The sequence below is a fragment of the Phascolarctos cinereus genome, unplaced genomic scaffold (assembly GCF_003287225.1).
Source record: "Phascolarctos cinereus isolate Bilbo 61053 unplaced genomic scaffold, phaCin_HiC Scaffold_2;HRSCAF=192, whole genome shotgun sequence".
Classification (NCBI taxonomy): domain Eukaryota; kingdom Metazoa; phylum Chordata; class Mammalia; order Diprotodontia; family Phascolarctidae; genus Phascolarctos; species Phascolarctos cinereus.
The window spans coordinates 253738913-253766890 of record NW_027555625.1 but is presented as its reverse complement, the minus strand read 5'-3'; the positions used below and the strand labels follow the sequence as shown (position 1 = coordinate 253766890).

General features: G+C 46.4%; 1 protein-coding gene across 5 annotated transcripts in view; it reads left to right on the top strand.

Annotated features, from left to right (window-relative positions):
- The window catches only part of NSMF (NMDA receptor synaptonuclear signaling and neuronal migration factor), a 32633-nt gene extending 4927 nt beyond the window's left edge, over positions 1-27706 (top strand). For 2 of the 5 annotated variants that reach the window (XM_078149937.1, XM_078149939.1), the window contains 12 exons: positions 1286-1771; positions 4868-4943; positions 11989-12041; positions 12690-12779; positions 13971-14095; positions 14378-14461; positions 23630-23663; positions 23952-24022; positions 24236-24315; positions 24585-24687; positions 24956-25031; positions 25951-27706. In XM_078149937.1, coding sequence (XP_078006063.1) covers positions 1286-1771; positions 4868-4943; positions 11989-12041; positions 12690-12779; positions 13971-14095; positions 14378-14461; positions 23630-23663; positions 23952-24022; positions 24236-24315; positions 24585-24687; positions 24956-25031; positions 25951-26048 — 1376 coding nt within the window. In that variant the 3' untranslated portion in view covers positions 26049-27706. Of the gene's footprint in view, positions 1-1285; positions 1772-4867; positions 4944-9274; positions 9281-9791; positions 9861-11988; positions 12042-12689; positions 12780-13970; positions 14096-14377; positions 14462-23629; positions 23664-23951; positions 24023-24235; positions 24316-24584; positions 24688-24955; positions 25032-25950 lie in introns of all 5 variants that reach the window. The other 3 variants (XM_020981705.2, XM_020981708.2, XM_078149938.1) reach the window with 3 other exon arrangements.
- Positions 27707-27978: the final 272 nt, after the last annotated feature.

Here is a 27978-nt window from a genome sequence, read left to right as displayed (position 1 = left end):
ATCATTCTTTCACCATTTTAGATGAAAGCTAGTCTCCAATACCCTTTACACATCCCTGCCTCCTCCAACAAGAATGTAACCTTCTCTGGACACCTTGTTGTCCTTGGCTGTGATATATTGATGCCTTCAGGAACTCCGGAGGCATATAGAGAAGGACACCATTTTCTGAATTCTCATTTCTGCTTTTAATGATTTTTTTGTTTCTTCCATTGCATATCAAGCTGCTTGCTTTCAGCTTTCATATCTCAGTGGAATTAATGTATCTGCTTTTAGTGGTCCCTTACCCACTTTCTAATTTGCTATTTCTAATATGGTTTGGGAAAGACATTAACTGTATTAGAACTGTATGTAAAGTAAGAGTAAATAGGCTCTCTTAGGAGGAAAATATATGCACATCGCTCCATGCACCTTGGAAGATTTGCTCAGATTCCCTTTTTGCCTCCTTTCTGGTTCTCAGCCAGGTTTCAGACAAGGGAGGCTGCTGAGTTGTTGGTTCTAGATAGATTGGGGCTCTCTGTAACTGTAAACATCCAAACAGATTTTGTGTGGCTGGGGAAGGGGACTGTGGAGATTGAAGGAATCTGACCCCAGCATAGGGAAAAATTATATCAACTCAAGGTTTAGAGCAAGAGTTCTTTCTTTCTTTTATTTAATTAATTAATTAATTTTAGGCAATTGGGTTTAAGTGACTTGCCCAGGGTCACACAGATAGTAAGTGTCAAGTGTTTGGTCTGAGGCCAGATTTGAACTCAGGTTGTCCTGACTTCAGGGCTGGTGCTCTATCCACTGCACCACCTAGCTGCCCTTAGAGCAAGGATTCTTAACTTGGGATCTCTGAACTTGTTTCTTGGTTTTTTTTTTAAATGTGTATTTTGATAATTGTATTTCAATACAACTGGTTTCCTTTGTAATCTTCTGTATTTTTTATTTTACGCATTTAAATGCACTGTTCTGAAAAGGATCGCATAGGCTTCACTAGGCTGCCAAAGGCAGTTTACAACACAAAAATGGTTAAGAACCCTTGATCTAGAGGTTAGAAATGACACCTTACTTCTATAACCAATCATGGCCAGATGTTAGGACGCAGGCCATGGAGTCTCCTATGTTTAAGGCAGAGATCTGTTTGGTCTATGGTAGTCACTGGTTCGAGGCAGGGGGCTGGGTCAGGTGATACATGAAGGCCGTGGTGGCTTTCCAAGCTAGCGTCTGCCCTGACTCTCCCTGGTGCTCTTACCTACCTAAGCCCGGCCCTCCCTGCTCCACCCCCATGGTGCCTCTCTTTCAGATCACCTGTTGGCTGATGCCTTCGCTGGCCAGGACGAGTCCCCCGAGATGCAGCCTGCCTCCCAGAACAAACGCCGCCTCTCCCTCATCTCCGATGGCCGCTATGAGGGGGCTTTCTTGGAGGAGGCAGCAGGTGAGAAGGCAGCGAGCGAGGGCCCTAAGCCCAGGGTATACACTATCTCTGGGGAGCCACCCCTGCTGTCTGACCCCGAGGCAGAGGGCATAGAGCTGTCAGTCATGAAGGGCCGGCATCGGGACGAGCACCATCAGAGCCAACCCCTGCAGGGCTCGGGCAGCAGCGAGAGCGTCAGCCGGCCCTGCAAAAGCTGGGCTGGCAGCCGCCAGGGCTCCAAGGAGTGTCCCGGCTGCTCCCAGCTGGCCCCAGCCCCCTCCCAGCAGTCTTTCGAGCTGGACCAGCACCAGGCCCCTGAGCCCTCAGGCCGCCGCAAGAAGCTGGAGCGGATGCACAGCATCGACCGTGTGTCTGGTGAGTTTTGACTCTGTATCCCGTGCTGGCCTTCCTCCCAGCCTGGTTCCTTTGGGGTGTCATCTTGTGAACTGGAAGGGAGGAGCTGATATCTCCATTGTCCCTCAGTTCATCAGTAAGTCATTACAGATCCTCCCTCATGCCTACCAGATGGCCAGTGCCTTCCTTAGGCTCCAGGCTCCCAGAGAGCACATAGTTGGGAGGAGGCAGGATCAAAATCAGAGAACATCAGGGTTGAAAGGGCCCTCAATGGCCATCTAGTCCCACCCAGATGCCTGAAGGAATCCTCACTGTAACACACTTGACAAATGGTCCATCCATCCTCTGCTTAAAGTCCTCCAAGGAGAACCCACCTCCTCTCCAGGCTTCCCATTCCACTTCTGGACAGCCCAATCGTTACTAAGGTTTTCTCGCCATTGAGTCTAAATTAGACCCCTTTTGACTGATCCTGGTCTTACCCTCTGGGGCCAACTAGAAGAAATGTAACCCCTCCTCCACATGGCAGCCCTTCCGACCCTTGCAGACTGGTGTCATGCCCCCCCCCCCGAGTCTTCTCTTCTCCAGGCTACCGATCCCACTCCTTTCCACCAATCCTCACCTGACACGGACTCAAAGCTTTTCCCCATCCTGGTCACTCTCCTCAGGACACTTTCCAGCTTAACAACGTCCTTCCTCAACACTTGGTCCCTAGAACTACAAGACTGCAGATGAGGTCTGCCAGGGTCAAAGTCCAGTACAAGTGTCCCCTCCCTGCTCCTGGCAGCTGTGCCCTTCAGTACAGTCCAGGATCCCATTATGGCTTCTTCTCCATCACCCTGCTGACTCATAATGAGCTTGCAGACTAAAACCCCGAGATCATTTTCAGAACAAATTCCGTCTAACTTCTGCTTCCATCTTCTTATCCAGGGGAGGTGGGCTTTTTTGGAGGGAGGGGGTTCATTTTTAAATTTTTTTAAATTCAAGTACAAGGCTTTCCCTTTATGCCTATTGAATTCCATCTTACTAGATTTAGCTCAATGCTTTTCTAGTCCACTGGAATCCTTTTGGATCTAGGCTCTGTCACTCAGTGCATTAATTCTTCCTCCCAGCTTTGTGTCATCAGAAAGAAGGAGCTCCTTCAGTTCCTGCCTTAGGGGAGCTGGAGGACGGAGAGGGCAGGCATCTTAGGGAGCTCACAGCCTGGCAAAGGGGCAGCAGTAGAAAGGGGTTGGGGAGCATGGTGTAGGGTGTAGTAGACAGGCACAAGAGGTGGTAGATGTGGCTAAAGAGCAGTTCATCTGAAAAAGCTGGGGGTTCTAATGGATCACAAACCTCAAGTTAACAGTGCATCCAGCAGCCAAGAAAGCTTTGATCCTGGGTCTAATTTAGAGAGGCCTAGTGTCCAGAGTGAGGAGGTGATCTTTCCACTGTGCTGTGTCCTGGTCAGTCCACATCTGTTGTAGCATTGTGTACTCCTTTGGGTTGTCCCATTTTAGGAAGGGCATGTTTAACTGAAGATCAGCAAGAGCAGGGCAGTCAGGAGGGCAAAAAGACCCTGAATTCATGCCATATGAGAATCATTTGAAGGAACTGGGCACATCTAATCAAGGGAAGAGAAGAACTGGTAGGAGGCATGAGAGCTATCTTCAATGGCTGTCCCCTATCAGAGGGATGTTTCTCCCTTGGCAGGAATTCTGATTGACTCTAAGGGGGCAGAACTAAGAAGGATGGGTGGGAGGGACAAGTTTGGACTTGATGTAAGGAAAGGCTCCCTAACAAAGCAACTTAAAAGTGATGTCAGCTATCTCAAACGTGATGGGTCCCCCATCACTCCAGATCTCCTGGAAAAGACTACCATTTCCATTTGTTGGTGTGTTGTAAGGAGAATTATTTTTAGGTATGAATATTTATTTTTTCTCTTTAAAATAATATTTTTTCCAATTAAATGTAAAGACAATTTTTAACATTCATTTTTTTTCACAGCCTGGCAAAGGGGCAGCAATAGGGCAGGGTGGGGGAGCATGGTGTAGGGAGTAGACAAGCAATTTTGAGTTCCAAATTTTCTCCCTCCCTAAGACAGTTAGCAATTAAATGTAGGTTATATATGTGCAATCATGTAAAACATATTTCCATATTAGTCATGTTGTGAAAGAAGAAACAGAACAAAAGGAGAAAATCATGAAAAAAAAATAAAGAAAGTAAAAATAGTATGCTTTGAGCTACATTCAGACTCCATCAGTTCTTTCTCTGGATGTGGATAGCATTTTCCATCTTTTGGACTTGTCTTATAGTATGGATGGATTTAAATGTTTACAGCAATCCCTTCCAACTCCAAAACTACGACTATGCAACCTGGATTTAAAATCCAGCTCTTCGGGGCAGCTAGGTGGGGCAGTCAGTGAATAGAGCACTGGCCTTGAAGTCAGGAGGACCTGAGTTCAAATCCAGCCTCAGACCAAACACTTGACACTAGCTGTGTGACCCTGGGCAAGTCACTTAACCCCAATTGCCTAAAAATTAAAAAAATAAAAAATAAAATCCAGCTCTTCCACTTCACCAGCTTTTGACTTGAGGCAAGTTACTTCTCTCTAGGCCTGTTCAAGTAAGGGGCTGAACTAGGTGATCTCTAAGGTCCATTACCAGCTCTCAATCCTAGGATGTACTTAGCCACATAGGAAGGATGGGCATCAGGGCCCAGGGCTGGGCTCCCTGGCTGGGGAGGGGAAGAATCCTCTGGCTATACTCTTGAGACCTAGAAGTCTAACGGTGGACAACTCAGTGGGGATGGGAGGCCAGCCCAAGGTCTCTGGCTCTCATTACTATAGAAAAATACTGGAAGCCTGGGTAAAGGGCTTCTACCCATGAGACCCCACAAGAAGAGGTATCCCCACCTTATCAAGTCAGCCTTCTTCATCAGTTGGAGGTTGTCTTGGAACCTCGGGCTTTTTAAAATCTTTCAATCGCCACTCACACACCCACTCGCATACCCCCCCCCAAATAGAAGCCTTTACTTGAATGAACAAGTATAGCCAAGAAAAACAATTCAGTCTGTTGGCTCTGTCTAAAAATCCACCTTATTCAGGCCATCACCCTTCTGCATCCTCTTGTCTTCTCCAGATGAGGTCCCTGTCCGCACCTGGTTCCCCAAGGAGAATCTCTTCAGTTTCCAGACTGCAACAACCACTATGCAAGCGTGAGTCATCTATGTGATGCTCTGTAATGTGTCTGTGGATCTCCGTGTGGGAATGAGTCACAGGCCTAGGTTCTGTGTCTTTGTCCTTCTGTGTATATGTGTGTGTTTATGTGTGCGTGGATATATGCACGCATCTGTTTCTGTGAGAATGAGTGCCTGTGTTTGAGTGGGGGGAGGTGGGGGTGGATAGGCAGCTCAGTGACAGAATGGATCGAGTGCTGGGCCTGGAGTCATGAAGACCTGAGTTAAGACCTCAGACTTACAGGGTGTATGATGCTGGGCAAGTCACTTAAACCTCTGCCTCCCTCAGTTTCCTGTAACAGCACCTGCCTTGTGAGGGTCAAATGAGATAACATTTGTAAAATGCCTGGCATATAGTAAGCACTATATAAATGCCAGTTGTTATTATTTTTTCCTAGCTCTTAGATGCCCTGTCTACTTTCTTGGGTTGTCTCTCCTGAACCTAGCAAACAGCTGATACAGAAAACCTTTGCCCTCAGTTTCTCCTTTCACTTTGTTGTAAATCTTCTTTGATATCTGACCCCATCTTAAGGCCCTCTGGACCTTCCTGTCCACTGAGCCTGCCTGGCTTCCCGGGCTCAAAGATCAATTAATCAACAAGCATTTTTAAGTGCCTACTATATGCCAGGCCCTAGGCTAGGCATTGAGGATACAAGAGCAATGAAATAAGCAACCCCTACTCAATCAGAGGCAGCTAGGCGGCACAGTGCTGGGTAGAGTACTGGGCTGGAGTCAGGAAAACCTGAGTTCACACTCCACCTCAGACACTTCCTAGCTGTGAGACCCTGGGAGAGTCACGTAACCTCTGTTTACCTCAGCTTCTGTTGCAAGGATCAAATGAGATATTTGTAAAGGGCTTATCATATTGCCTGGCACATAGAAAGCACTATATAAGTCCTAGGTATTATTGTGAAGAAGCTTATATTTCAATGCAGAAGACATGTATTTCAATACAAGAGAGTTTGGAGGGGGTGCTATCAATTGGTGGGGATCAGGAAAGGCTCCATGAAGATGGTGCTTAGAGTCTAGAAAAGAAGGATTCTAGGGGGCAGAGGTGAGCAGGGAGTGTATTACAGGCATGGGCCTTGCAAAGATATGGAGATGAAAAGAGAGAAGGCCAACAAGGCTGCATTTCAGAGTGTGCTTAATGAGGCTGGAAAGATAGGTCAAGTTTGAACCGTAAGACACTAAACAGAGGAATTTCTATTGGATCCAAGAGGCAATAGGGAGCCAAAGAAGTTTATTGAGTAAGAGAGTGACATCGTTAGATCTGTGTTAAGAAAAATCACTTCAAGGGGCAGCTGGGTGGTGCAGTAGATAGAGCTCCAGCCTTGAAGTCAGGAGGACCTAAGCTCAAATCTGGACTCAGACACTTGACACTTACTAGCTGTGTGACCCTGGGTAAGTCACTTAACCCCAACTGCCTCATAAAAAAAATAAATAAATAAAAAAGAAAGAAAAATCACTTCGGCAGCAGTGAGTAGGATGGACTGGATTGGTGAGAAACTTGAGGCAGGGGAAACAATCAAGAGGTTGTCACAACATTGCAGGTGAGTGTTACAGCTCTAAAATAAGGTGGAAGAAACCGAGAGCAGGAGTCGAATGCAAGATGCCCCTTCTGCCCTTGTCTTAGCAGCCACTTCCTTCCTTCCCTCCTTCTCCTCACATTCTGCCATACGCCCTCCAAATCGCCCGAGGGTGTTCCCTGGAATTTATTTACAAGGACAATTTGAAAATTGCATGAGGGAGAAAGATATGTGGGCAGAAGAAACATCACCCTCCCCACCAGGGGGGCTGGGGGAGTAATGGGGGACTGGGTAATAAACTTCTTGAGCTCCTCTTTAAACTTCTCTGAATCCACATTGGACATCCGGATTCTCTTCAGACTGGGCCTGAGTAACGCATGGCTCCAGAGGGGAATAGTCATCCTCTCCCGAGATTGGATAGAGGTGTGTGTCCGAGAGCTGGATTGAGCTCGTTGGACTCTTCTCGCATCCGAGACTCCTTCTCGCTCCACATTCCCATTTAATCACCAGTTCTCTCTGGCTTCTCCTCCCCAAAACAAAGGGCACAAGGTTTCTTCCCTCCCACTAACAAATCAGTAGAAGTTAACCTGAACCACAGGGCCCTCCCAAAGTTCACAGAGAAATCAATCGCTTTCACGTGTGTGTGTGTGTGTGTGTGTGTGTGTGTGTGTGTGTGCTTGGGGTACAGAGGTTAAAGGGGAGCTCAATCTTCATGTCTTCCTATATGGATCTGACTGCTTAGCTCTCCTATTGCATGTCTGTCTACATGTTTGTCTGATTTTGTCTGTCTGGGTGTCTATGTCTGCCAGATTGCATATTTACCTATATGCATTTGAAAACGTTTCTATCTGACTGTATCTGACTTCGGTTCTGTCTGTACATATATGTGTATGTACAATTGCATGTCTGTATGTATCTCGGTGCTTGTGTGGCTATGTGTATTGGTGTTTATTTGCCTGTGTATATCTGACTATAAGTGCCTGTGTATCGTGCTTCCATCTGTGCCTCTGTGCATTTGGCCACATGGATCCGTGCATATCTATCTGTGTATGTCCATGTTTGTATCTGACTACATGTTGGTCTGCATGTGTCTATTTGCAGTTTTTCTCATGGGTTTGTCCATGTATTTCTTTGTGTGTCTAACCATGTATTAGAATGTATTTGTGTGTATAGCTGTTAAGTGTTTGTATGTCTACTTGTTGAGGTAGGTGTATACTTATCTGTGTGTTTATCTGTGTACATATATTTGTGTGCCTGTCTGTAAACATGTGTCTGTGTTCATCACGGGCATCTGTGTATCTCTGTATCTACACAGGCATTACTGTGCTGGCACTGGTCCAGTATTTCTGTCCTTCTCCCCTTTTCTAGAGACCTTCTCCTCTAACTGCCCAGCATCTCATCTCTGGGCCCCAAACCCCAGTCAGGTTCACAGAGCTAGGAGGGAGCTCAAGGATTGTCTAATACAAGCCTCCGGGCTTGGGAAGATATTGCCTCTAAAATCCCATGACAGAAGGCCTCTCTCTTCAAACATCTATAATGAGGAACTCACTACCCTCTGAAACAACCCCCAAAATATTCCTTTGCTGGTGGGAGTTATGAAAGCCCTCAATACCCTTGTTAATAGGCAACAGATGGTTTCAGAAAAACCTGTTTGCTAGTTGAATTTCTATAAATCAAATACCACCTTAAACACATTGGAGCAAATTTAACGTATAAAGTAACTTGCAGAGAATTCATTTGGATTCTTGTTAATCATCATCCCCTAATTTATTTTTGGCCTAACTCCACATTTTTTGGAATTGGCCTAAATTGAGGCACACCAATCTCTCCTTGACCATCTTTTTTCCATACCAAAGGTCAGCTCCATTTAGTCCCTCCATATGAGTATTGATCCGATGACCCCAGGGTCTTCTTATCCCTACTTAACCATAGGGCCCAGAACGAGCTCATGTATAAAGCAGCACCCCCAGGACCTTCACCTCTAAGACCTAGTCTTGCTCTTCTAAGTGCCACTGCTACTCCATGGCCAGCTGAAGGTTAGCTTATGGGTCACTGGGGCCCTAAGATCCTGTACCCTTTTAAAAATGCCACCCAATGGCAAGGCTACAGGGAATGGAAGTGAAGAGGGGTTTAGCAATTTAATTTAACAAATATGTTTTAAGCACCTACTGTATGCTAGGCACTAGGAATACAATGATAAAAATAACAGCTCTTGCCCTTAAAAAGAACATTGTACTGGGAGAGGGAAGGGGAGTGGCCTATTCCACATGCACAGACAAACATCATACAAGGAGTGATGGAGGCAAATGAGCTATCCAGATAAAGTGCCCTAGAAATATCTGAGTAGGGAGAGGCTGATTTCAGCCAAGGAAACCAGAGTGGCTGCATGAAAGCGCCGGAGCCTTGAAACAGAAATGTCAGCCTGGCTACTGCCATCCAGACTGTTCCCTGTACATGGGCCAGTTCTTGACAGAAACCCGAAAATGAGCGGTTCCCATGCCCTTGTGACCCCTCCCCCTCTGCTTTCCCTGAGGGTAGAATCCTAGAACTTGGGTACCCCAGAGGAACTGAGCATCACCCTTCTCCCCACTATCCCTCCCACCCTTTCACACTGCACACCCAGCCTTTTTTGGCATGTGGTGAGCCTTGTTGTTTCAAGTGAAGGCTGCTTGCTCTGGAGGAGAAGCGGAGGATCAGGCTAGAGGGGGGGCCACTGTTGTAACTAACCATCACTAATCATCTCTTCTCTTTCCTCTCTCCCTTCCTGCTTTCCTGCGGCTCTAGCATCTCGTAAGTAGATATGTCCCCCTCTGTGTGTCTGTGTCTCTGATGCCTCCTGGTGGTTCAGTGTGTTCCTGGGGAAACCCCTTTCAGACTGCCCCATTTGCCTTCCCGCAGCTTGGGCTGACCAAGGCTGTCTTCAGTGGAGGTCAAGGGCTGGGCCTGGGACCTGGCGTCCCTAAAGGGGAGGTGTGGTGGAAGGGACCGAGAGTCCCCCCTCCATGGCACCGTGGCCCTGCTGGGGGATGGAGAGACAGACAGCTAGACAGAGGAGGGAATGCCTCCCTCTTTCAGGCAGACTCAGAGGCAGGAGGTAGAAGCCCCCTTTTTTCTGCTTTCCCTGAGTTCCCAGTCCCCACCACCACCAAGTGCTGTGCAGACACTTCCGTGCCCTTGCTGTGGCCTGCGCTGGTCCCTCTACCTCTTGTCGTCTACTTTGCTGGGAATCCGTGCCTCCGTCTGTGTGCTGTCCCGCGTGCTGGGCAACCCTGGGGGTTAATGACATGCCGTGGTTTCTCAGGGTGTTCAGGGGCTACGCTGAGAGGAAGCGCCGGAAACGAGAGAATGATTCCGCAGCCGTAATCCAGAGGTAGGGCCTGGCAGCCACAGCCAGCCCATGGTGTGCACCCCTGTCCAGAGTCTTGTCTCCTGTCCGTGCTGTGGTCATGAGGGAGACAGGCAGGCCTAATGGAGTGGGGAGGATGGGGGCTGGTTACAAAGTTCCCTCTGCCTTGGGAACTCCTTAATGGGATGGTTGGCCAAAATAGCACTTTACAAAGATTCAGGGTATTGGTAGGGTCATTAATTCAGCCTGGGGGGAGGGGCAGAAAACTGTCGGTAGCTAACAGGGATTAACTCTGTGACCCCAGGGAGACAATGAGAACCAGCTAACTATGCAAAGAACTGGAGGGAAAGGGCTGCCAATGACCTCCTATCAATATTTCCATAAGGCCACCCTCCTGAAACCCAAGATCTTGACTGGGCAAACATATTCTGTTCCCAGGCAGAACCACTTCTAGAGAGCAGCTAGTGGGAAAACAGATCCTGGGATCTCCTTAAAATTCAAGAAGGATAAACATAGCTGACCAGGATTGCTACCTTTGTGGCCCCAGATGACTAGAGAAATGAAAGCCCCCAGTATGGACTTCAGCCTGGGGTAGCCAAATGGTTTGCCATCCCTTGATTATATATTCATGTACTATTGTGGTCTATAGGGTGAGTTGAGGGGAACTGGGAGCCAAAGCTTCCCAAGTAGAGGTCCACAGAGGAGCAGGGAGGGATTCGAGGTCTCTGGAGAAGTAGTGCCTTAGGGACTAAGTCATAGCTAGGTCATAGAAATATGAGCTATGGTCTACGTTCTTAGTCCTGTGGCTACAGATGTAAGAAAACCTACAGGGGTCTTAGAGGAAGGTCAAGAGTGTGGCTGAGCTGGTCATCTGTGGACTCCTCTCCCTTAGTGGGTTCCAGATGCCCTAGATGATGGATAGGGCAAGCACTCCTTACCCTTCAGACACTTGATTTCTCCTGCCCCACCCCCACCCTGAGGAGCACAAGAGCAATCCTGACCCTTCCTTCTGAGAAGCTCTGGCCATCTCCACTACCCAGCCTGGGGAGCAGCCCAGTTCCAGGCCAGATAATGAGCTCATAGACATGGGGCCTCCATCCCTTGTTGCCTTATTTCTGGGTCCCTAGAATCCTCTCTGCTCCATCAATTGTCAGTGCCACTTCACCTAATCCTACCCAGTTCTGCCCTTGGGAGCTCAGGACACACAAAAGTTCTCATACAGAATTAGGGAAAGGGTCAGGTGAGGGACACAGTCCCTACAGGATGTAGGAGAAGTAGAAGCCAGCACTGTGGAATACGTAAAGCTCACCCTTGGCCTGAAGAACTAGGGTCTGAATTCACAGAAGGGAAAAAGGAGGACATGCAGGAAGCCAGGACGAGGGAGGGGGGAGTCAGGAGCTGGCTTGTTCAAGAGTCAATGAGATTACCCTGGGTATAATAACTTAGAGTGACCACCTACCTTGTGGAGAGCCTGGAATTCTGGGACAAGGAGTCTGTACTGGTCTTCTGAACAACATACATCCACTAAAGGTTTTAAGCGGTGAAGTGACGTACAGAGGAGGCATTGGGACGATTATTTTGACAGTAACATAAGAAGGAGTGGAGAGGGTAGAGATTGGAGACAATTATGGATAGAGGCCTAGGTGGCCACATGAGAGATACTGTGATGGAAGAATCTAGAGGGCTTGGGAAATGGATGGACATGATAGAAAAGGGAGGAATCTAAGATGACCCTTGGGTGTTAAGCCAGGGTGATTGGGGGAATTAGAGATGGATTGGGGACCACTAACAGGAATAGGAAAATCCAAAGGGGCAGTTTGTTTGGGAAGAAAGAGGCTGAGTTCAGTGTTAGCGTATGTGTGCAGTGTCACCCATCATCCGCTCTGTGGTTCGACATGCTTTGGCTAGCTATTCCCCCTATCCTATGTCATGGCTCCCCTCATCTTCCTCCCCTGGGCTCATAGATAAAACAGATGGATTGAACAGGCAGATGGTGGATACATGGATGGACAAACAGACAGATGGCTTCAGTCAGGCCATGGAGTTTGGGCAAACCTCAAACCCACCCACCCCTGCTGCCTGTTGTTCCAAAACCCCTATCACTGAACTTCCACCCTTATGGCCCCCTGGTTTCTGCTTTTCCTCCTGCCAGGAACTTCCGGAAGCATCTGCGAATGGTGGGCAGCCGGCGTGTGAAAGCCCAAAGTAAGGCCGGGAGAGGGGGCCACTGAGGGTGGTGTTCCTAAGATGGAGGTTAGCCTCCCCCCAACACCCCAGACAGACAACCACTGGTTGTGGGGGAGGGGGGAGGCCACTGCCACCTGCTAATGAAGCCTGGCTTGCCTGGGTATCCATGCTTTGCATGCTGCTTGCGGACAGACTAGCCAGGCAGTGAGTGCCACCCCCTGGCCCAGGGGCATGTAGGGCTCAGGCCCTGAGGGCTGACCCTGGAACAGAAGCAAAGAAGTAAAGTCCAGGGGAAAATAAATATTTAACTGTATAATTCAACCCTCTGAGGCCAAGCTGCTTCTAAGGCTGTTAGCAATTTCTCTGATCCCACCCCACCCTAAATCCCCAGGAATAGACACATCCCAAGATTACAAAGCTACCTTAATGAAGTGCAGAGGTCTCAGCAGCTGAGACCATTGGAACCTAGAAATCAAGACAATAGCCCCAGGAACTTCTGGGTTTGACTCTGGGACCTGGAGAACCCTGGCCAGGCCAAGGGAGGAAGTCAGGCACCCTGGGGGCCATGCCTTCCACCCACACACTGCCCAAAGTCAAGTGTAGTGCCTACAGTCTAGGCCTCGGCTCCTGCTCCTGCTAATTCCCCCCATTTTGCTTCCACTGCAGCCTTTGCTGAGCGTCGAGAGCGGAGCTTCAGCCGGTCCTGGAGCGATCCCACCCCCATCAAAACCGACTCCTTCCACGACTCCCGAGACAGTAGGTTCCAGGCACTAGACCCCTAACAGGACAGACAGCAACCACCAGGCCAGGCCTGCCCACCTTCCCTCATTCTAAAGTACATGGGTCCACAGAGAGGGAAAAAGACTGAGAAAAGTGTGAAGGGGAGAAAAGCAAAGACAGAGAGAGACAGAGCAAGGAACAGAGACCGAGCAAGAAGGACCAAATGATAGAGGGAAGGGAAAAGGAGGAGAGAGAGAAAGAGGGCAAAGAGATAAGACTGAGCAGCAGAAACAAAAAACCCATTTGGAATTTTCTACCCCTGGTGCAGAACTGCTGGGACATCTCTTTCCAGTCCCTCCTTCCTTAACCACCGGGAATCCTATCTTCTACCTCCCACCTACCCATCCTTGCCTTGGAAGAAGTCAAAAGAAGATCCTTGCCCTGTGCCTTCAGGGCTGGCTCCAGGTCCCAGCTGGGGAGCCCTTAGCCTGAAAAGCAGCAGGCATTCTCAGTCTACAACATACCCACCCCCACTAAGCATCAATGCGGGGGGGATACTTCCCCTGAGCAGGGGGATGGCTACGCTGAGCTGGGCAGGGGCTAAACCACTGCTGGGTTGGGTGGGGCTGCTGTGCGGGGCTGGGGCTCATGCCAATGCTGCTTCCCCCAGCCACTGGGGGTCTTCAGGCTGCAGGGTTGCCCAGCACTGAAAGGGGACTAACCCAAGCAAACAGGCCTTGAAGCTATGGGCACACATCAAGCATGGGACTAGGGGATGCATTTGACACACACTGGGTGTATTAAAAAAAAACAAAACCTGTTACAGTGGGGAGGGAACCTAGGAGTGGGAAGGCTAGGCTCTAGGCCCCACTCTGCCAATGACTGACTTTGTGATGTTGGCCAAATGACTTCCCCTCTGGGCCTGTCTCTCCATGCAAAAAGTTTGTCTGGATAATCTCTAAGGGCCCTTCAGACTATAATACTCTAGAATTCTGTAGAAGGTTGCCTCTGTTTCCCCATCTGTAGAATGGAGACATACCTGTCCCCTCTTAGTTGCTTCTTGTTGGGGGTGGGTATGTGTTGGAATGCAAGCCCAAATTCAAGACATCGTCTATTGTTTCTAACACCTCTCCCAACCCAGTTTGGGGACAGGCCTCACCCCCCATTCCTATCCTCAGTAAGCCGAGCATCTCTGAACTGATTTGACCGTGTCCTTTTCCCCTCAAGGCCATGACCTCCAGAACTCCTGCTGCACTCTGGATGAGGACCTTGAAGACTTGGACTGGGAGACTGAGAAAGAACAGGAGGCTGTGGCATGTGATTTTGAGGACTTCATCCCACCCAAGGTCATGGTGAGGTCCTAGACGTGCTTGCCCTCAGGCAGGTCTAGCAATTCCCTGGGACTTAGAACTAATGCCGCACTCCTCAAGGGGGATATATTGTCTTGTCCAATCTCCACAGAAGAGGTGCTGCTGCCCAGGTTGTGGTCTTTTCTACCCAGTCCCCAAAGGAGCAGTGGAGGGGGTGGAGGAGGTGGGAGGTGGTGATCTGGTAATAGAGCCCTGCTTATTTCCATGGGACCCACTTCTCCTTTGAGGCTCAGTCACTCCAACTGTTCTTCTCTTGCTCCTCAGCTCATATCTTCCAAGGTTCCCAAAGCTGAGTATATCCCAACCATCATCCGCAGGGATGACCCATCCATCATCCCCATCCTCTATGTGAGTACTTACTCCCTGCTCCCCACAGTATTGCTTCCTACCCATAATCCTTCAGCACTACCCCTCTGTGGTTTTATAATACAATTTAAGATCTGGTACAGCTAGGCAACGTTCCCTTGCATTTCTTTTCATTGATTCCCACTGCCCCTCTGTGGAAAAAAAAAAATACTCACTGTGTTATATTTGGAAGACATGGAAAAAATTTGCTTGCTTGTATTTCTCTGACAATCATAACCTTTAATCCCTGTTTTCCATTTGGTTGAAGATGGGGGCACATATATGTGCATGTTATAAGGGATGTAGCCCTGGGTCCTGAAGTATACACACTAGGATCTTTGCCTCCTACCTCATTGCTTTCACAATTCTCTAAATTCTTTCGACCCCTCAACCCTAACTTGAGGCCCTAAGCCTCCTAATATGTAAATCTATCTGACTTCCTGGGCTTGGAGACCTGGCAGCCTGTCGTTAATTAATATCCACCTTTACTGCAGCTACCATATCTTGAATCCTAGTTCCAGCACCTACCTCCATCTCTCTCCTCTCTCTCTTCAGAACACAAAATACATTTTCTATGGTTTATTCACAGGGGAAAAGATAATATATAAATTCATACATAGTCCACCATAGGAAAAAAATCTGTCAACCTGACCTGACTAGGAATTCCTGGGGGTATCTGAGACAAGACAGAGAGACCACCCAAATTTGTCAAACCTGAAGAATCCTAACCAGGGAGACTAAACCCGCCCCCGCCCCCCCCATCCAGTGATTCATATTTATATTGGAATAAGTGATCTTTTTTGAGAGAGCTTTTATATTTTTTTTTAAAATGGCCACATTGGCCTCCAGATCATAGGTGCAAAGCTAGAAGGCGACCTCACAGGTCATATAGTTAAATCCCTTCATTTTGCAAGGTGAGGAAATTAAGGCCCAGATAAATTAAATGATTTGTCCAAGGTCTCACAAATCATAAATGGGAGAACTGTAATTCAAATCCAAGTCCTCAAATCAAGCACTCTGCCTCATCACATTGTAACCTAGAAAGGATTGATGGGAACTTTGAAGTCCTTGGCAAAAAATTAAAAACGCTAAGGGCAAAAGTATAGGGACTTCAGAAGAAAAAGATGGATTTGGAAAGCGAACAACTAGCTAAGATGGTATCTGAGAGTGAGATTTGGATTTTAGACTGTGGCCAATAAATATTTGTTAAATGCCTACTCTGTGCCAGGCACTTTTGCTAAGCACAGAATTAGAAATGGAGGGAGAAGGAAAAAACTTCTCACATCTACCAAGCCAGCTACCATAAAGAATAGCAGGTGTAGGAGAGAGAGAAAAATACTAGTAAAAAGGACTAACAATTCACAGGAAACAATACCCAAGAAGAAAACTAGCAACAAAACTCATAGCTTCAGATCTCCATACACAAAATGAGACAAATTCATCTTCATAGTTAATAATGAGACCTGATGGGAAGAGATACATGAATGGAATCCACTAACCCATAGCTCATGTAAAGTATGTGGAGGGTGAGCGGGGAGGGAGAAGCATGGTGGAAAGCACTCAGAGAAGGATGAATAGAGGAAGAAACAGAAACAATACCGTTATGGCAGTATACTACAGACCACCTGGAAAGAAGAAGGAAGTAGATGAATTCAGGAAACAGATCACAAATCTGGCATGGTAAAGTAACAATGGGAACTCCAACTACCTGGACATCTGTCAAAGCTTCCTCTCATTCAGAGGCAGAAAAGCTGATAAATTTAATTTGTCATAATGATCATTTAGTTTTTCAAAAGGTAAAGGGAAACTACTGATCTGAGCCCAATTCTGACCTGTGCTTCAAAAGAAACTAGAGATGCTATGAGGCGGAAATGAGGAGGGAGGAGCACATCCCAGCCATAGGAGATCATGTGTGCAAAGATACAATGGCTAAAAGATGGTATACCATGTAGGAGAAACAGCTAGAAAACCAGTTTGACTAGAAACAGAGAATCCATGGAAGGAAGGAATATGATGTAAAATTAAGAAGGTAAATGGAAGCCATATTGTAAAGAGGCTTAAATGCCAAGGTAAAGATTTCTGTTTTGTTCCATAGACAATAGGGAGTCACCAAAGATTGGGGGGTGGGGGTGGGATGGGGAGGTGCACAACATGATTAGATTATTGTTTTAGGAAGATCAATTTGGCAGCTGTGAATGTGTGTGCAAGATAAGTTGGAAAGGAAGAAACTGGAGGGAGGGAGACCAATAGTCCAAGTTAGAGGTTACAAAGGCCTGAACTAATGTGGAGGCTGTGCGGGTATAAGAGAAGGATGGAAAAAAAAGGTTGTAGAGGTAAGGTCAATAAAACCTAGCATCTGACTGGATTGGATATGGGGATGAAGAAGAGAGAGAAGTCAAGGATCATACCAGGCTTGTGAACCTGGGTACCTCGAAGAAGGGTGTGCCATCAACAGAAACAAGGAAAAATGGTTTTGGGGAAGGGATTTGATTTTGTACATGTTATTTGTAAAATGAAGGAGTCAGACTGGACAACCCCTGAGGGCTCTTCCAGCTCTCAATCTCTAATCCTAGGCTTATAAACTCATTGATGTAGTGAATCATGCTACAAGTCTCATATAATGGTCATATGGTACAGTTTCATCCTCACCGTGCAGCTCAATTACATCATTAGAGGTCATCCAGTCCAATCCCCCTCATTTTAACAGACAGAAACTGAAGCTCCAAGGGATGGAATAACTTGCCCAAGGCCCCAGTGGCAGAGCTGGGATTTGAACTCAGGTACTCTGACTCCAAATCCATTGCTCTTCCTAATGTACCATGTTGCCTCTTGTTTGAGTCTGAAATACAATGGGATGTGCAGGTGGAGATGCTCACAGTTGGTTACATGGGACTAAAGTTCAGGAAAGAGCCTTTTAGTGTTGAATGGCTAGATTGAGAAATTGTCTATCTAGAGATGAAAATTAAATCCTTGGGAGCTAATGAGATTACCAATAGATAGAGAGAGGAGAAAGAGAAGAGAGGTCAAGATGAACTCTAATGTAGATACACTTGGAATTTATTCACCAACTTAGATTTTTAAAAGGCGCATACCAAAGATTGAAGGACAGCTAGGTAGTGCAGTAGATAGAGCATTGGGCCTGGAGTCTTCATAAGTTCACATCTGGCCTCAGATTCTGACTAGCTGTGTGGTGCTAGGCGAGTCACTTAACCCTGTTTGCTTCAGTCTCCTCAAAGTAAATGGCAAACCACTCAAGTACCTCTGCCAAGAGAACCCCAAATGGGGTCACAAAGAGTTGGACACAACCAAAAATGACTGAACAACAACGACAATGAGAGATGGAAGCTAGGACATGTAGCAAAGAATAAAAAAAAGTGACAGAATCTTATAAAAATAATATCTGAAGTTCTAAAGCCCAGAATGAAGCTCCCTGAAGTGTCTAATAATGCACAGTAAAAACAACGAAATTGCCTTTTCACTCATATGGGCACAAGAAGAATATCAATGAAGAGACAGGTCTAATGCACGAACTGGATGATAATGGGTAACAGATTTTTTTTTGCTTCTGATTTATCTGCCAACAACATGAGAACTAAAAAAGGATAGAACCAAAATAATTAACACAAAATTGAAGAGCAAGATAAGTGACATGGTCAGAGAGCAACTAGCAGCCTTCAACACATTCAAATTACGTTACCTGATGGTACTGAAAGAACTGACAGATGTGATTTCATGGAACGTCATGGCAAACAGGAAAGCTTCCATGGGACTGGAAATAAGCAAATGTCAGTTTTCAAAAGAAAAGGAAGAGGGTGTCCTCTACAGCCTATGGAATAATAAACTTGCTGTCAATCCCCAGCAATATTCCGGAACGTATTATCAAAGGGACAGTTTGGAGCATTTAGGAAGGCAGTGAGTGATTGCTGCGCCGGTGTATCTTCATCAGGACAGGCCTGGCCAAACTGACTCCATTTCATTTCTTTTTTAACAGGGTTATTAGATTAGATCAGGAAAATGCTGTATCTATAGATTTCCTGTACTAGATTTCCAGTAAGACTTTTGGCAAAGTCTCTTATGCTCATGGATAAAATGGTGAAATATAATTAGTTGAATTTGGAACTGGTTAAATGACAAGACCCCAAGCATAGTCATTAATGCATTGGTGTCAACAAATATAGGGACAGTTAGAGATCTGTCCTTTGCCTCCTGATGTTCAACATTTTTTGTCAATACCTTGGGTGATGGCATAGATGGCCTGCTTCTCAGCGCCAAAATGGATGGCTAATGCATTGGATGATAACACCAGGATCCAATGAGATTCTGACAGGCTAGAGCAATGAACTAAATCTAATAAGATGAAATTCATAAGGATACATATCAAGTCTCATACTTGGGTTTAAAACCTAAATTGCACAAATATAGGATAGTGGAAGTCCAGCTAGACAACAGTTCACATGAAAAAAAGATCTCAATTTTAGTGGACTGAAAGCTCAACATGAATCAATAGTAGATATACCCCCGCCCCCAAAAAAAGGCTGATGCTATCTCAGGCCACATTAAGACAACCACATGTCCAGAGTGAAGGGGATGAACCCATAGGTTTTTAGCACTATATACTGAGCAGATCATATCTGGATGATAAGAGTACATTCCAGCACTGCCTTTTGTGAAGGGTTGTAGCATATCTGAGGTGGAAAATTAATGTGGTGAAGGGACTGGAGTCCATGCCATGCGAGAGTCGGTTAAAAAGCAGGGGTTCTTAATCTAGGTGCTATCGATAGATTACCAGGGGGTCTGTGAACTTTTAAAAAATAATTTGACAATTATATTTTAATATAATTAGTTGCTCTTGTAATCCTACATATTTTTTTTCATATTTAAAGACATTCCTCCACCCTTTTGCACCTTAGTTGATGGTCTCTTAAAGTTGCTGTAATTGAACCACTGTGATAATGAAACTCTCTGAATTTATTTCCCCAGTGGGACAGCCCTGTGGTTCATTGCAGAGTCAGTGTGGGAAGCCTTGTTCTGAGAATTGTTCTGAGAAGGAGTTCACAGGTTTGTTCTGAGAAGTGTTCTGAAAAGGGGTTCACAGGCTTCACCAGACTGGGGGGGGGTGTCTATGACATAAAAACGTTAAGAACTCCAAAGTTAAAAGAATTGAGATGCTCAGTGTACAGAAGAAAAGATTGGGGGAAAGAGGTGGGTGATACAACAGCTGTCTTCACTATCTGATTGGCTGTCATTAAGAAGGAGGGATTCAAATTGGTGTCTGCTTGGTCCCAGAGGATAGAGCTATAAGTGGGAGTCCTTGAAAGGCAGTTGTCATTTAGATGTAAAGAAAATTAGCTCATTATAGGTTTTTGGTTTCCCTTCACTGGAAGTCTTCCCTTGGCAGCTGGAGGGCTACTTAGCAAGGATGTATGTTTTAGATTAGGGAAGGGACTCTGAGGTCCCTTCAGATTCTGAGATTCTGTGGATTTGTGGGAATTCAACATGGGAGTAAATGAAAAACCCCTTTTTCCTAAGTACTTGGGCCTATACCCAACTCTCTCATGACCTTTGCCCAGAAAATGACATTTTCCCTATCTTTCATCTTCCACCCTGATCAGCATCTCAGCCACTCGGAAGACTTGGATTGCTCCCGACTGCACAGTAGGTTTGGGGTTCTCCAGCCATCTGACTCCCCAGCATCCCTCTCTGCCAGCCAGGGACAGATATGGAAAACACAAGCCAGTGAGTGCATCAGCAGTGATGAGATAACGAGGATGAGTAATTCAACTTGGCTCAGTTCTCCCCCAAGTTCACAGAAGGCAAATTTTTCCCTTGGTTTCCTCATCTCTAAAATGAGGATGATAATTTTTATACACCCTGCTTCAGAGTTGTTGCTGACTCCACAGCACCTCAGCTCAAAAGAGGCTGGCCAGGATTTCACAGGGTTTAAATCAGGATCAAACCTCCCTTAGTCTAATGGTTTTATACTTTTATTGATTAATGGACCCCTCTGGAGGGCTAGTGAAGCCTGTAGATCCCTTCACAGAATCATGTTGTTAGGCAGTGCAGTGGATAGAGTGTTGGGTCTGGAATCAAGAAGACCTGAGTTCAAATCCAGCCTCAGACACTTACTAGCTGTGTGACCCCGGGCAAGTCACTTAAGTTCTATCTACCTCAGTTTCCCCATCTATAAAATGAGGACAATAATAGCTTCTGCCTCTCAGGGTTGTTGTAAGGATCAAATGAGATAATAATTGCACAGTGTTTAGAACACTGTAATATAGCGTATGGTACAGTGTATAACACATAGTACTATATAAATGTTAGCTATTATCATTATTATTAACGTTGGGGTTTCCTTTAACTTTGTAATCAAACAAAATGCTAAATTTCAGTTAAAGGTTAGGGGGAAATAAAGATGTAATTTTTTTTCCCATTCAAGTTTATGGACCCTCTGAAATCTATCCATGGCCCATAGCCCACAGGTCGAGAACCACTGCTGTGATTAGCCCCTCTCATTTTACAGATGAATGAAATAAAGCCAGGTAAATAGAAGAATCAAAATTTGAACTTGAGTCCTTGGGCCCAAATTCAGAGCTCTTTCTTCTCCATTCTAGCAGCCTACCTCATCTACTATGTGGCAGGCACTGTGATTTACAATTTTACTAATGTTATTTAATTTAATTTCATCCTTATTATCCCCATTTTATAGTTGAGAAAATGGAGGCAGACAGAGGTGGCTTGCCCAAGGTCACACAGCTAGTAAGTGTCTAAGGCCAAATTTGCACTCAAGTCTTCTTGACTCCAAGCCTGACACTCTATCTACTGTACCACCTCGCTTCCTCAACAAACTTAACAAACATTGATTAACCAATCAAACATTTGTTAATTACGTAGTTACTCCATGTCAGGTACTGTTCCAGGCTTTGGAGATGCAAAGAATAAAGTAATCCCTACTCTCAAGGAACTACCTTCTAAGGGAGGAGACACAAAGTACATATACACACATACATACACACACGCATATATACATATATGTAAAGCACATGCAGAATAAATATAAATAGAATAAACATAATGTAGTTGAATATAAAGCAGTTTGGGAAGGAGAGCTCTAGCAACTGGAAAATCTGGAAAGGTTTCCTGTAGAAGGCGATACTTGAGCTGAGTTTTGAAGGAAGAAAAGGGATCCTGTGAAGTAAAGGTGAAGAGACAGTGCATTCCAGGCATGAAATCCTGTGAATAAAGAACAGAGAGGCCAGTTTGGCAGGATCACAGTGTGCAGGAGGGAGAGCAATGTCCAATGAGTCTGGAAAGATAATTTGGGGCCAGGTTGTGAAAAGCTAAACTGAGAAGTTTATATTTGATCCAAGAAGCAGTAGGGAGCCACTAAAGTTTACTGAGTAGGGGAATGATACGGTCATATCTATGCTTAAGGAAAGATACTTCAGCAGCTATGTGTAGAATGGATTGGAATGGAGAGAAACTTGTGAAGCACAGTGCCTGCCACATAGTAGACTTTATATAAATCCTGAAGATGAGGTAGGCTGCTAGAATGGAGAAGAAAGAGCTCTGAAAGGACTCACTCAAATTTTGAATCTTCTATTTACCTGGCTATATTTCATTCATCTGTAAAATGAGAGGGGCTAATCACAGCAGTGGTTCTCGACCTGTGGGCTATGGGCCATGGATAGACCAATAATGAAGCTACTGCAATAATCTAGTATTATTTTGTTTTTTCAAATTACATGTAAAGCCAATTTTTAACATTCATTTAAAAAAAAATTTAGTTCCAAATTTCCTCCCTTCCTTCCTCCCTCCCTAAGATGGTAAGCAATATGATATAGGTATGTATGTATGTATGTATGTATGTATGTATATGTGTGTGCATATACATACATATATATATATATATACAATCATGTAAAATGTATTTCCATACTAGTCATGTTGTGAAAGAAGAAGAAACAGATCAAAAGAAAAAAAATCAAATGAAAATAGTATGCTTCAATCTGCATTCAAATGCAATCAGTTCTTTCTCGGGATGTGGATAGCTTTTTTCATCATGAGTCCTTTGGAATTGTCTTGGGTCAATGTATTGCTAAGAGCTAAGTCATTCACGGTTGATCATCGTATAGTATTGCTGTTACTCTGTATGATGTTCTGGTTCTGTTCACTTTGTTCTGCATCAGTTTATATGTCTTTGCAGTTTCTTCTGAAATATACCTGCTCATCATTTCTTATAGCACAATAGTATTCCATTAATTCATATACTACAGCTTGTTCAGCCACTCCCCAATTGATGGGCATCCCCTCAACTTCCAATTCTTCTATTGTAATAATCTAAGCCAAGAATGATGAGGGCCTGAACTAAAGTGGTAGCTGTGTGAATGGAGAAGGGGGTGGGGCAGATGTGAGAGATGCCGGGAAGGTAGAAATGACAAGAGTTGGCAACTGCTTGAATCCAGAGGGTGAGAGAGGGTGAGAAGTTGAAGATAAGCACCTATTACGTGAAGAACTCGCCACTAATGTCCTCTGTACCTCCCTCTGTCATGGAGGCTCTACCAATGGAAGTCAAGCCCTGGCAGGCTTTACTGAGCCCAAAAGACTTCCCACACTAGTCCTGTAATGAACTCTGGGCTGGCCATTTGAGGAAATAAATTCAGAGTTTCATTATCAGCGTGGTTAAATTACAGCATCAACTAAGGTACACAAGGGTGGTACCTTCTGCCAGCCAGTACCACGTACACTGGTGAAATCACAGATCCTTGAAATGAAGAAGGTGCAGGATTTAGAGTCAGAGGACCTAGGTTTGAGGTCTGACTGCTCTTTCCTGTCTGTGTGACCTTGGGCAGGCCACTCATTTAAACTCTCTTGGTCTGTTCCTCATCTGTAAAACAAGGACTAGATGGTCTCTAAGGTAAGTTCCTTACAGCTAAGAATCCATGCTATGATCCTATGATTAGATGACTTCTGAGATTCCCTCTAGTGATCTTGTGAGGAACTGAAATATAGTGCACAAAACACTGTACAGGGGAGATACAGGGCTTGGATTACACAGGGTCCCTGTGCTTAATGAACTCACAGTCTAGCAAAAGGATAAGAAAAAATGCAGACAATTAGATACACAATGCTTATTGGGATAGGATTAACTCTTCCTCTTTCCTTCCTCTCCAGGACCATGAGCATGCAACCTTCGAGGACATTCTGGGTACGACTATGTTCCCCTCCCCTGCCCCAGCCAAGATGGGACCTAGAGGCTAGAACCTGTCCCTGCCCCCCAACAAAGAGAGGACCCTAGAGTCCAATACTTGCCCCTCCTCTCAGAAGAGATCTCAAGTGTCCAACAGTCTGTCCCTACTCCTATACTGCCTAGGTAGAAGGAGCCTATATGTGACCTTCCCCCTGGAGGTGGGAAGGTGGCAAGTAGGGAGAGAACATGGGCCTTGGGAAGGGTGCTGGGTAAAAGTCAAGTCTGAAGATTTCTTTCCTTCCTCAGAGGAGATTGAGAAGAAGCTGAATATTTACCACAAAGGGGCAAAGATCTGGAAGATGCTGATCTTCTGTCAGGTAACTACCCCACCTAGAGCCTCTGCCCATCTGTGTTCCCATGTGTGAGAGAGGGATGCTATGTGTTTGTATCTAGGCGTGTCTAGGTATATCTGTGGGAGTTGTGTTGGGATGGGAGGTTGGTGTTCTAATCCTCGGAGGATCTGGAATATGTCTTGGGCTCTAAAAATCGTTGTCATCAGTGTCCTCCATCCCTGCCCCTGCCCCCTACAGGGCGGCCCAGGTCACCTCTACCTACTCAAGAACAAAGTAGCCACATTTGCCAAAGTGGAAAAGGAAGAGGATATGATTCAGTGAGTGTGGCTCAGCCTCCCCATCTTTCTCACATCCCCCCCCCGCCACAAACCCTTTCACATAAACCAGTGAGTATAACCGAGGCCCCCTCCCCAACCTATCCCTTACCCCATCTTTCATCCCTTCTCGATTCTAGTAAACCACACTACCCTCATCCCTGTGGCTGGTGCCCAAAGGCCCTCCACTAGTAGGTGGAGGGAGATCAGAACTCTGAGCTGGGAGCGCAGGCTCCTGGATCCAGAGACAAACTTTCTTTCCCCGATGGCAGCTTCTGGAAGCGCCTGAGTCGTCTGATGAGCAAGGTGAACCCTGAACCAAACATCATCCACATCATGGGCTGTTATATCCTCGGAAACCCCAATGGGGAGAAGGTAAGGTTTTCCCCCTCCACCTACAACCCTGATCCCTGACCCCCGACCCTAGAGGTATCTTTCAACCAAGCAATCCTGATAGGGAAAAAGCAAGAAACCCCCTACTCCCAACCTTGAAGACCTTCCCAATCTAGGAACCCCCTGAGCCACAAGGAAAACCCAAGTAAGAGAGTGTCTCCTGAGTCTGGAATGAAGAATAGGCTGGCAGATGTTCCTGGCCCCTGCAATCAAGGCAACACATTCAGGGCCTTATTTTTCTCCCTTCTAGCTGTTTCAGAATCTCAAGACGCTCATGATGCCCAATAGGGTGGCTTTCGAGTCTCCTCTGGAGTTGTCAGCACAAGGTGAGGTCCCAAATGGTCCTAGACCTGGGCAAGGTCAGGTGGGGAGCTATGGGGGTGGGGGACATAGGGGACCAGGCTGACAGGTTTCCCTAGGACCAAGAGAACCCATTGGCCCCTGAGGGTGAAGAGAGGGCCCTTCTCAAGGTCCTTTTCAGTACTATCCATGGTTCTCCTAACATTGTCTACTCCATTCCTTGCCCTGTCTCACCATCTCCAAAGCTCAGAGAGACCCAGGATAGACCTAGGGTAAATAATTAGGATATAACAACTGAGACTTTCTCCAGGGTGCCCACATCTAAGGGACAGATTATTTCCTGTGGTAGTCCTCCATCGCGCCATCCCCACAACTTCCTCTGCAAGCCCCATGTTGCATCATGGATACAAGTGTCCCAACTCCTGGGTCACTACCTCCAGAATCCTGTCACTGATACCCCTCACCCCCACCTTCCCTAATGCCATCACCATCCCACTTCTGCCTCTCCTTGGAGTTGGAAGGATTAGAAGTCCATTATAATCTATGCATTGGACGAGTGAGGGAGGGGCTCTCTGGAGGACAGGTCACCCTTGCCCTGTATGACTGCACCCAGCTAGGGTAGATTGTCTGGAGATCTACAACGTCCTTCTCACCAGGGATGTCCACAACAGTCATCAGGTTCACTGGGAAGAAACCTTGGGTGTGTATCTGTTCCCCCACACATGAGGTCTTGTGTTTTGAGGTCTTCTTGAGCTGACTCGACCTCTTGATTCCCATTCAGCTGAATTTTCCTCTAGCGTCAGAATTCTTAATTACTACTCTATGTCCTTCATTGTCAAGGCTGTGAGTTCCTGAGCAGGTAGGAGAGATAGGAGAGATTTCTCAGGCATATTCCCCTCCATATTCCCAGGCTAACTGTACCTCTTTACCATCTCTCCTGCTTAGGCAAGCAGATGATTGAAACTTACTTTGATTTCCGGCTGTATCGTCTCTGGAAGACGCGCCAGCATTCCAAGCTGCTTGACTATGATGACATCTTGTGAGGCTGGACAAGGAGACTCTAGACTGCCAGCTGCTCAGCTGCCCACCATCCCCCTCGACAGCCACTGATCGAGACACTTTGTTTTCTGGATGGCCTGCTCAGGGCCAGGAAGTTGCCCTCCCAGCCACATGGAGCCCAGAGGAGGCTGTGGAGAGGCCCCATGGCAGAGCTGCTCCCAAGGGGCCACGGCTGAGGGGCTGCACCGTGCCAGTCTGGGGCTAGGTTGTTTCTGGTGTCTCCTGCTCAGAATTTGCCTCAGGTCCTTCCCAGACGTTCCAGAGCTCAGGTTTTCTTACAGAACCAACCCAGCGTCTGCACTAACTAACAGTGGGCTCTGAGGCCCACCAGGTAGAGCAGGGTGTGGGGGACTCTCTTCCTTGCGGGAAGTTAAACTTGGCCCCTAAGAAAATTCAGAGGCCAGACCAGGCCTCAGCTGGAGACCCACAAGGGTCTGAAACACTTGGAAACAGAAGCTTTGACTCCTGTAGATTTCATAGAAAATAAGTGCACTTTTTTAATCACTAAAGGGATTTAAAAGCGCAAAATGCTATTTAATTAGTTAAGGTAACTCACCAGTAGATGAAGCGTTCCAGTCTGCTAGACAGTATATTCAGGATAGTGATATATCTTCTATAGACATATTTAATCACCAGCAACGTGGTTTCCCTGTCGCTGGCGGCTCTGTTCTCTGTGCCTAGTCCCAAGAGCAGCTGGAGCCTGGTTTCTATGTGCCTGGCCCTGAGGGCAGCCAGAGTCTGATTCCTTGTATATGTGGCCCTAAGAGTGACTAGAGGATGATTTTTTTCCCCCTGTACTTGACCCTGGAATCAACAGGAGCCTGATTTCTTGCATATATGGCCCTAAAGGTGCCCTGCACTAATTGTATGTGCTTTTATTCCTCCCCTTAGAATTGACCTCTACTTCACTATTTGTAGAAGGCCATATGCCCGAGGTTTGCTCAACTCATGTAACCAAGAAGCCTTCCCCTGGGCTGTGGCTGGGGCAAGAAGCCCTAGCCCCCTCATTAGAAGCTTGTTGAGGCTGCTTGTCCCAGGAGGATGTGGTCCCTTGCGCAGCAGAGGGCTGAATCTCCTGGCTGCAGGGGACACCTATTTACTTAAGTATTTTGGTAACCTCCAAGGAGGAAGCTGCCAGCCTAACAATTTTTATTATTTGACAAGGTTGGCCCAGAGATCTTTGTGGCTGTTGAGTGCTGCATTTCTTGCATTTCTCTGGCCATCTCTGGCTCCTTTTGCTGAGGAAGAAGTAAGCAGGTTCTATGGCTCTGGTTTCCAAGAAGCTGGAGTCCTGGACTGGGTGCTGCCTCAGAGGAGATATTTCAGGATTGGAGGTGGCCCCTTCTGAGCCCCAGAATTTTCATGGAGGATGCCTGGGACCACAGGGGGAGAGAAGTGTTTAGCCTATGTGTCTGTCTCTTCAAAGTTGGGGGGAGGCCAGAGAACACAGACAGTGTTTGGGATGGGAACAAGGAAGGGCCTGAACTTCTTGCCACCTTATGGGGTTCTGACTTTCAGGACCATTCCTTAGATGGAACTATGTTGCTGCTATGTGGGGGGTTTGGTGCCCTGGGGCTGGGACAGTGTATGATATTATTGAGAGAGATGCCACATTAAACCCTGACACATGACCTCCTCTATACTGGAGCTACATCCCTCTCTATTTCCTCAGGAATTCTGTCCCTACCTTCTGTCTTCTACCCTTCACATGAGGCTATTTGTGATTTTCCTGGAGGAAGTCACTCTGGATGCTGGAGAACCCCATATGCCCTCTGTCTACCCTCTGGATCTACCTCCAGTTCCTATCTTCTATTTCTCCTATATCAGAGAACTTCCCTCCCCCTGCCCACCCCATTCCACCTCTGGTCAACCTCCCCGAGCCCAGGCCTTGATCTGGCTTCAGCTTCCTAGCCC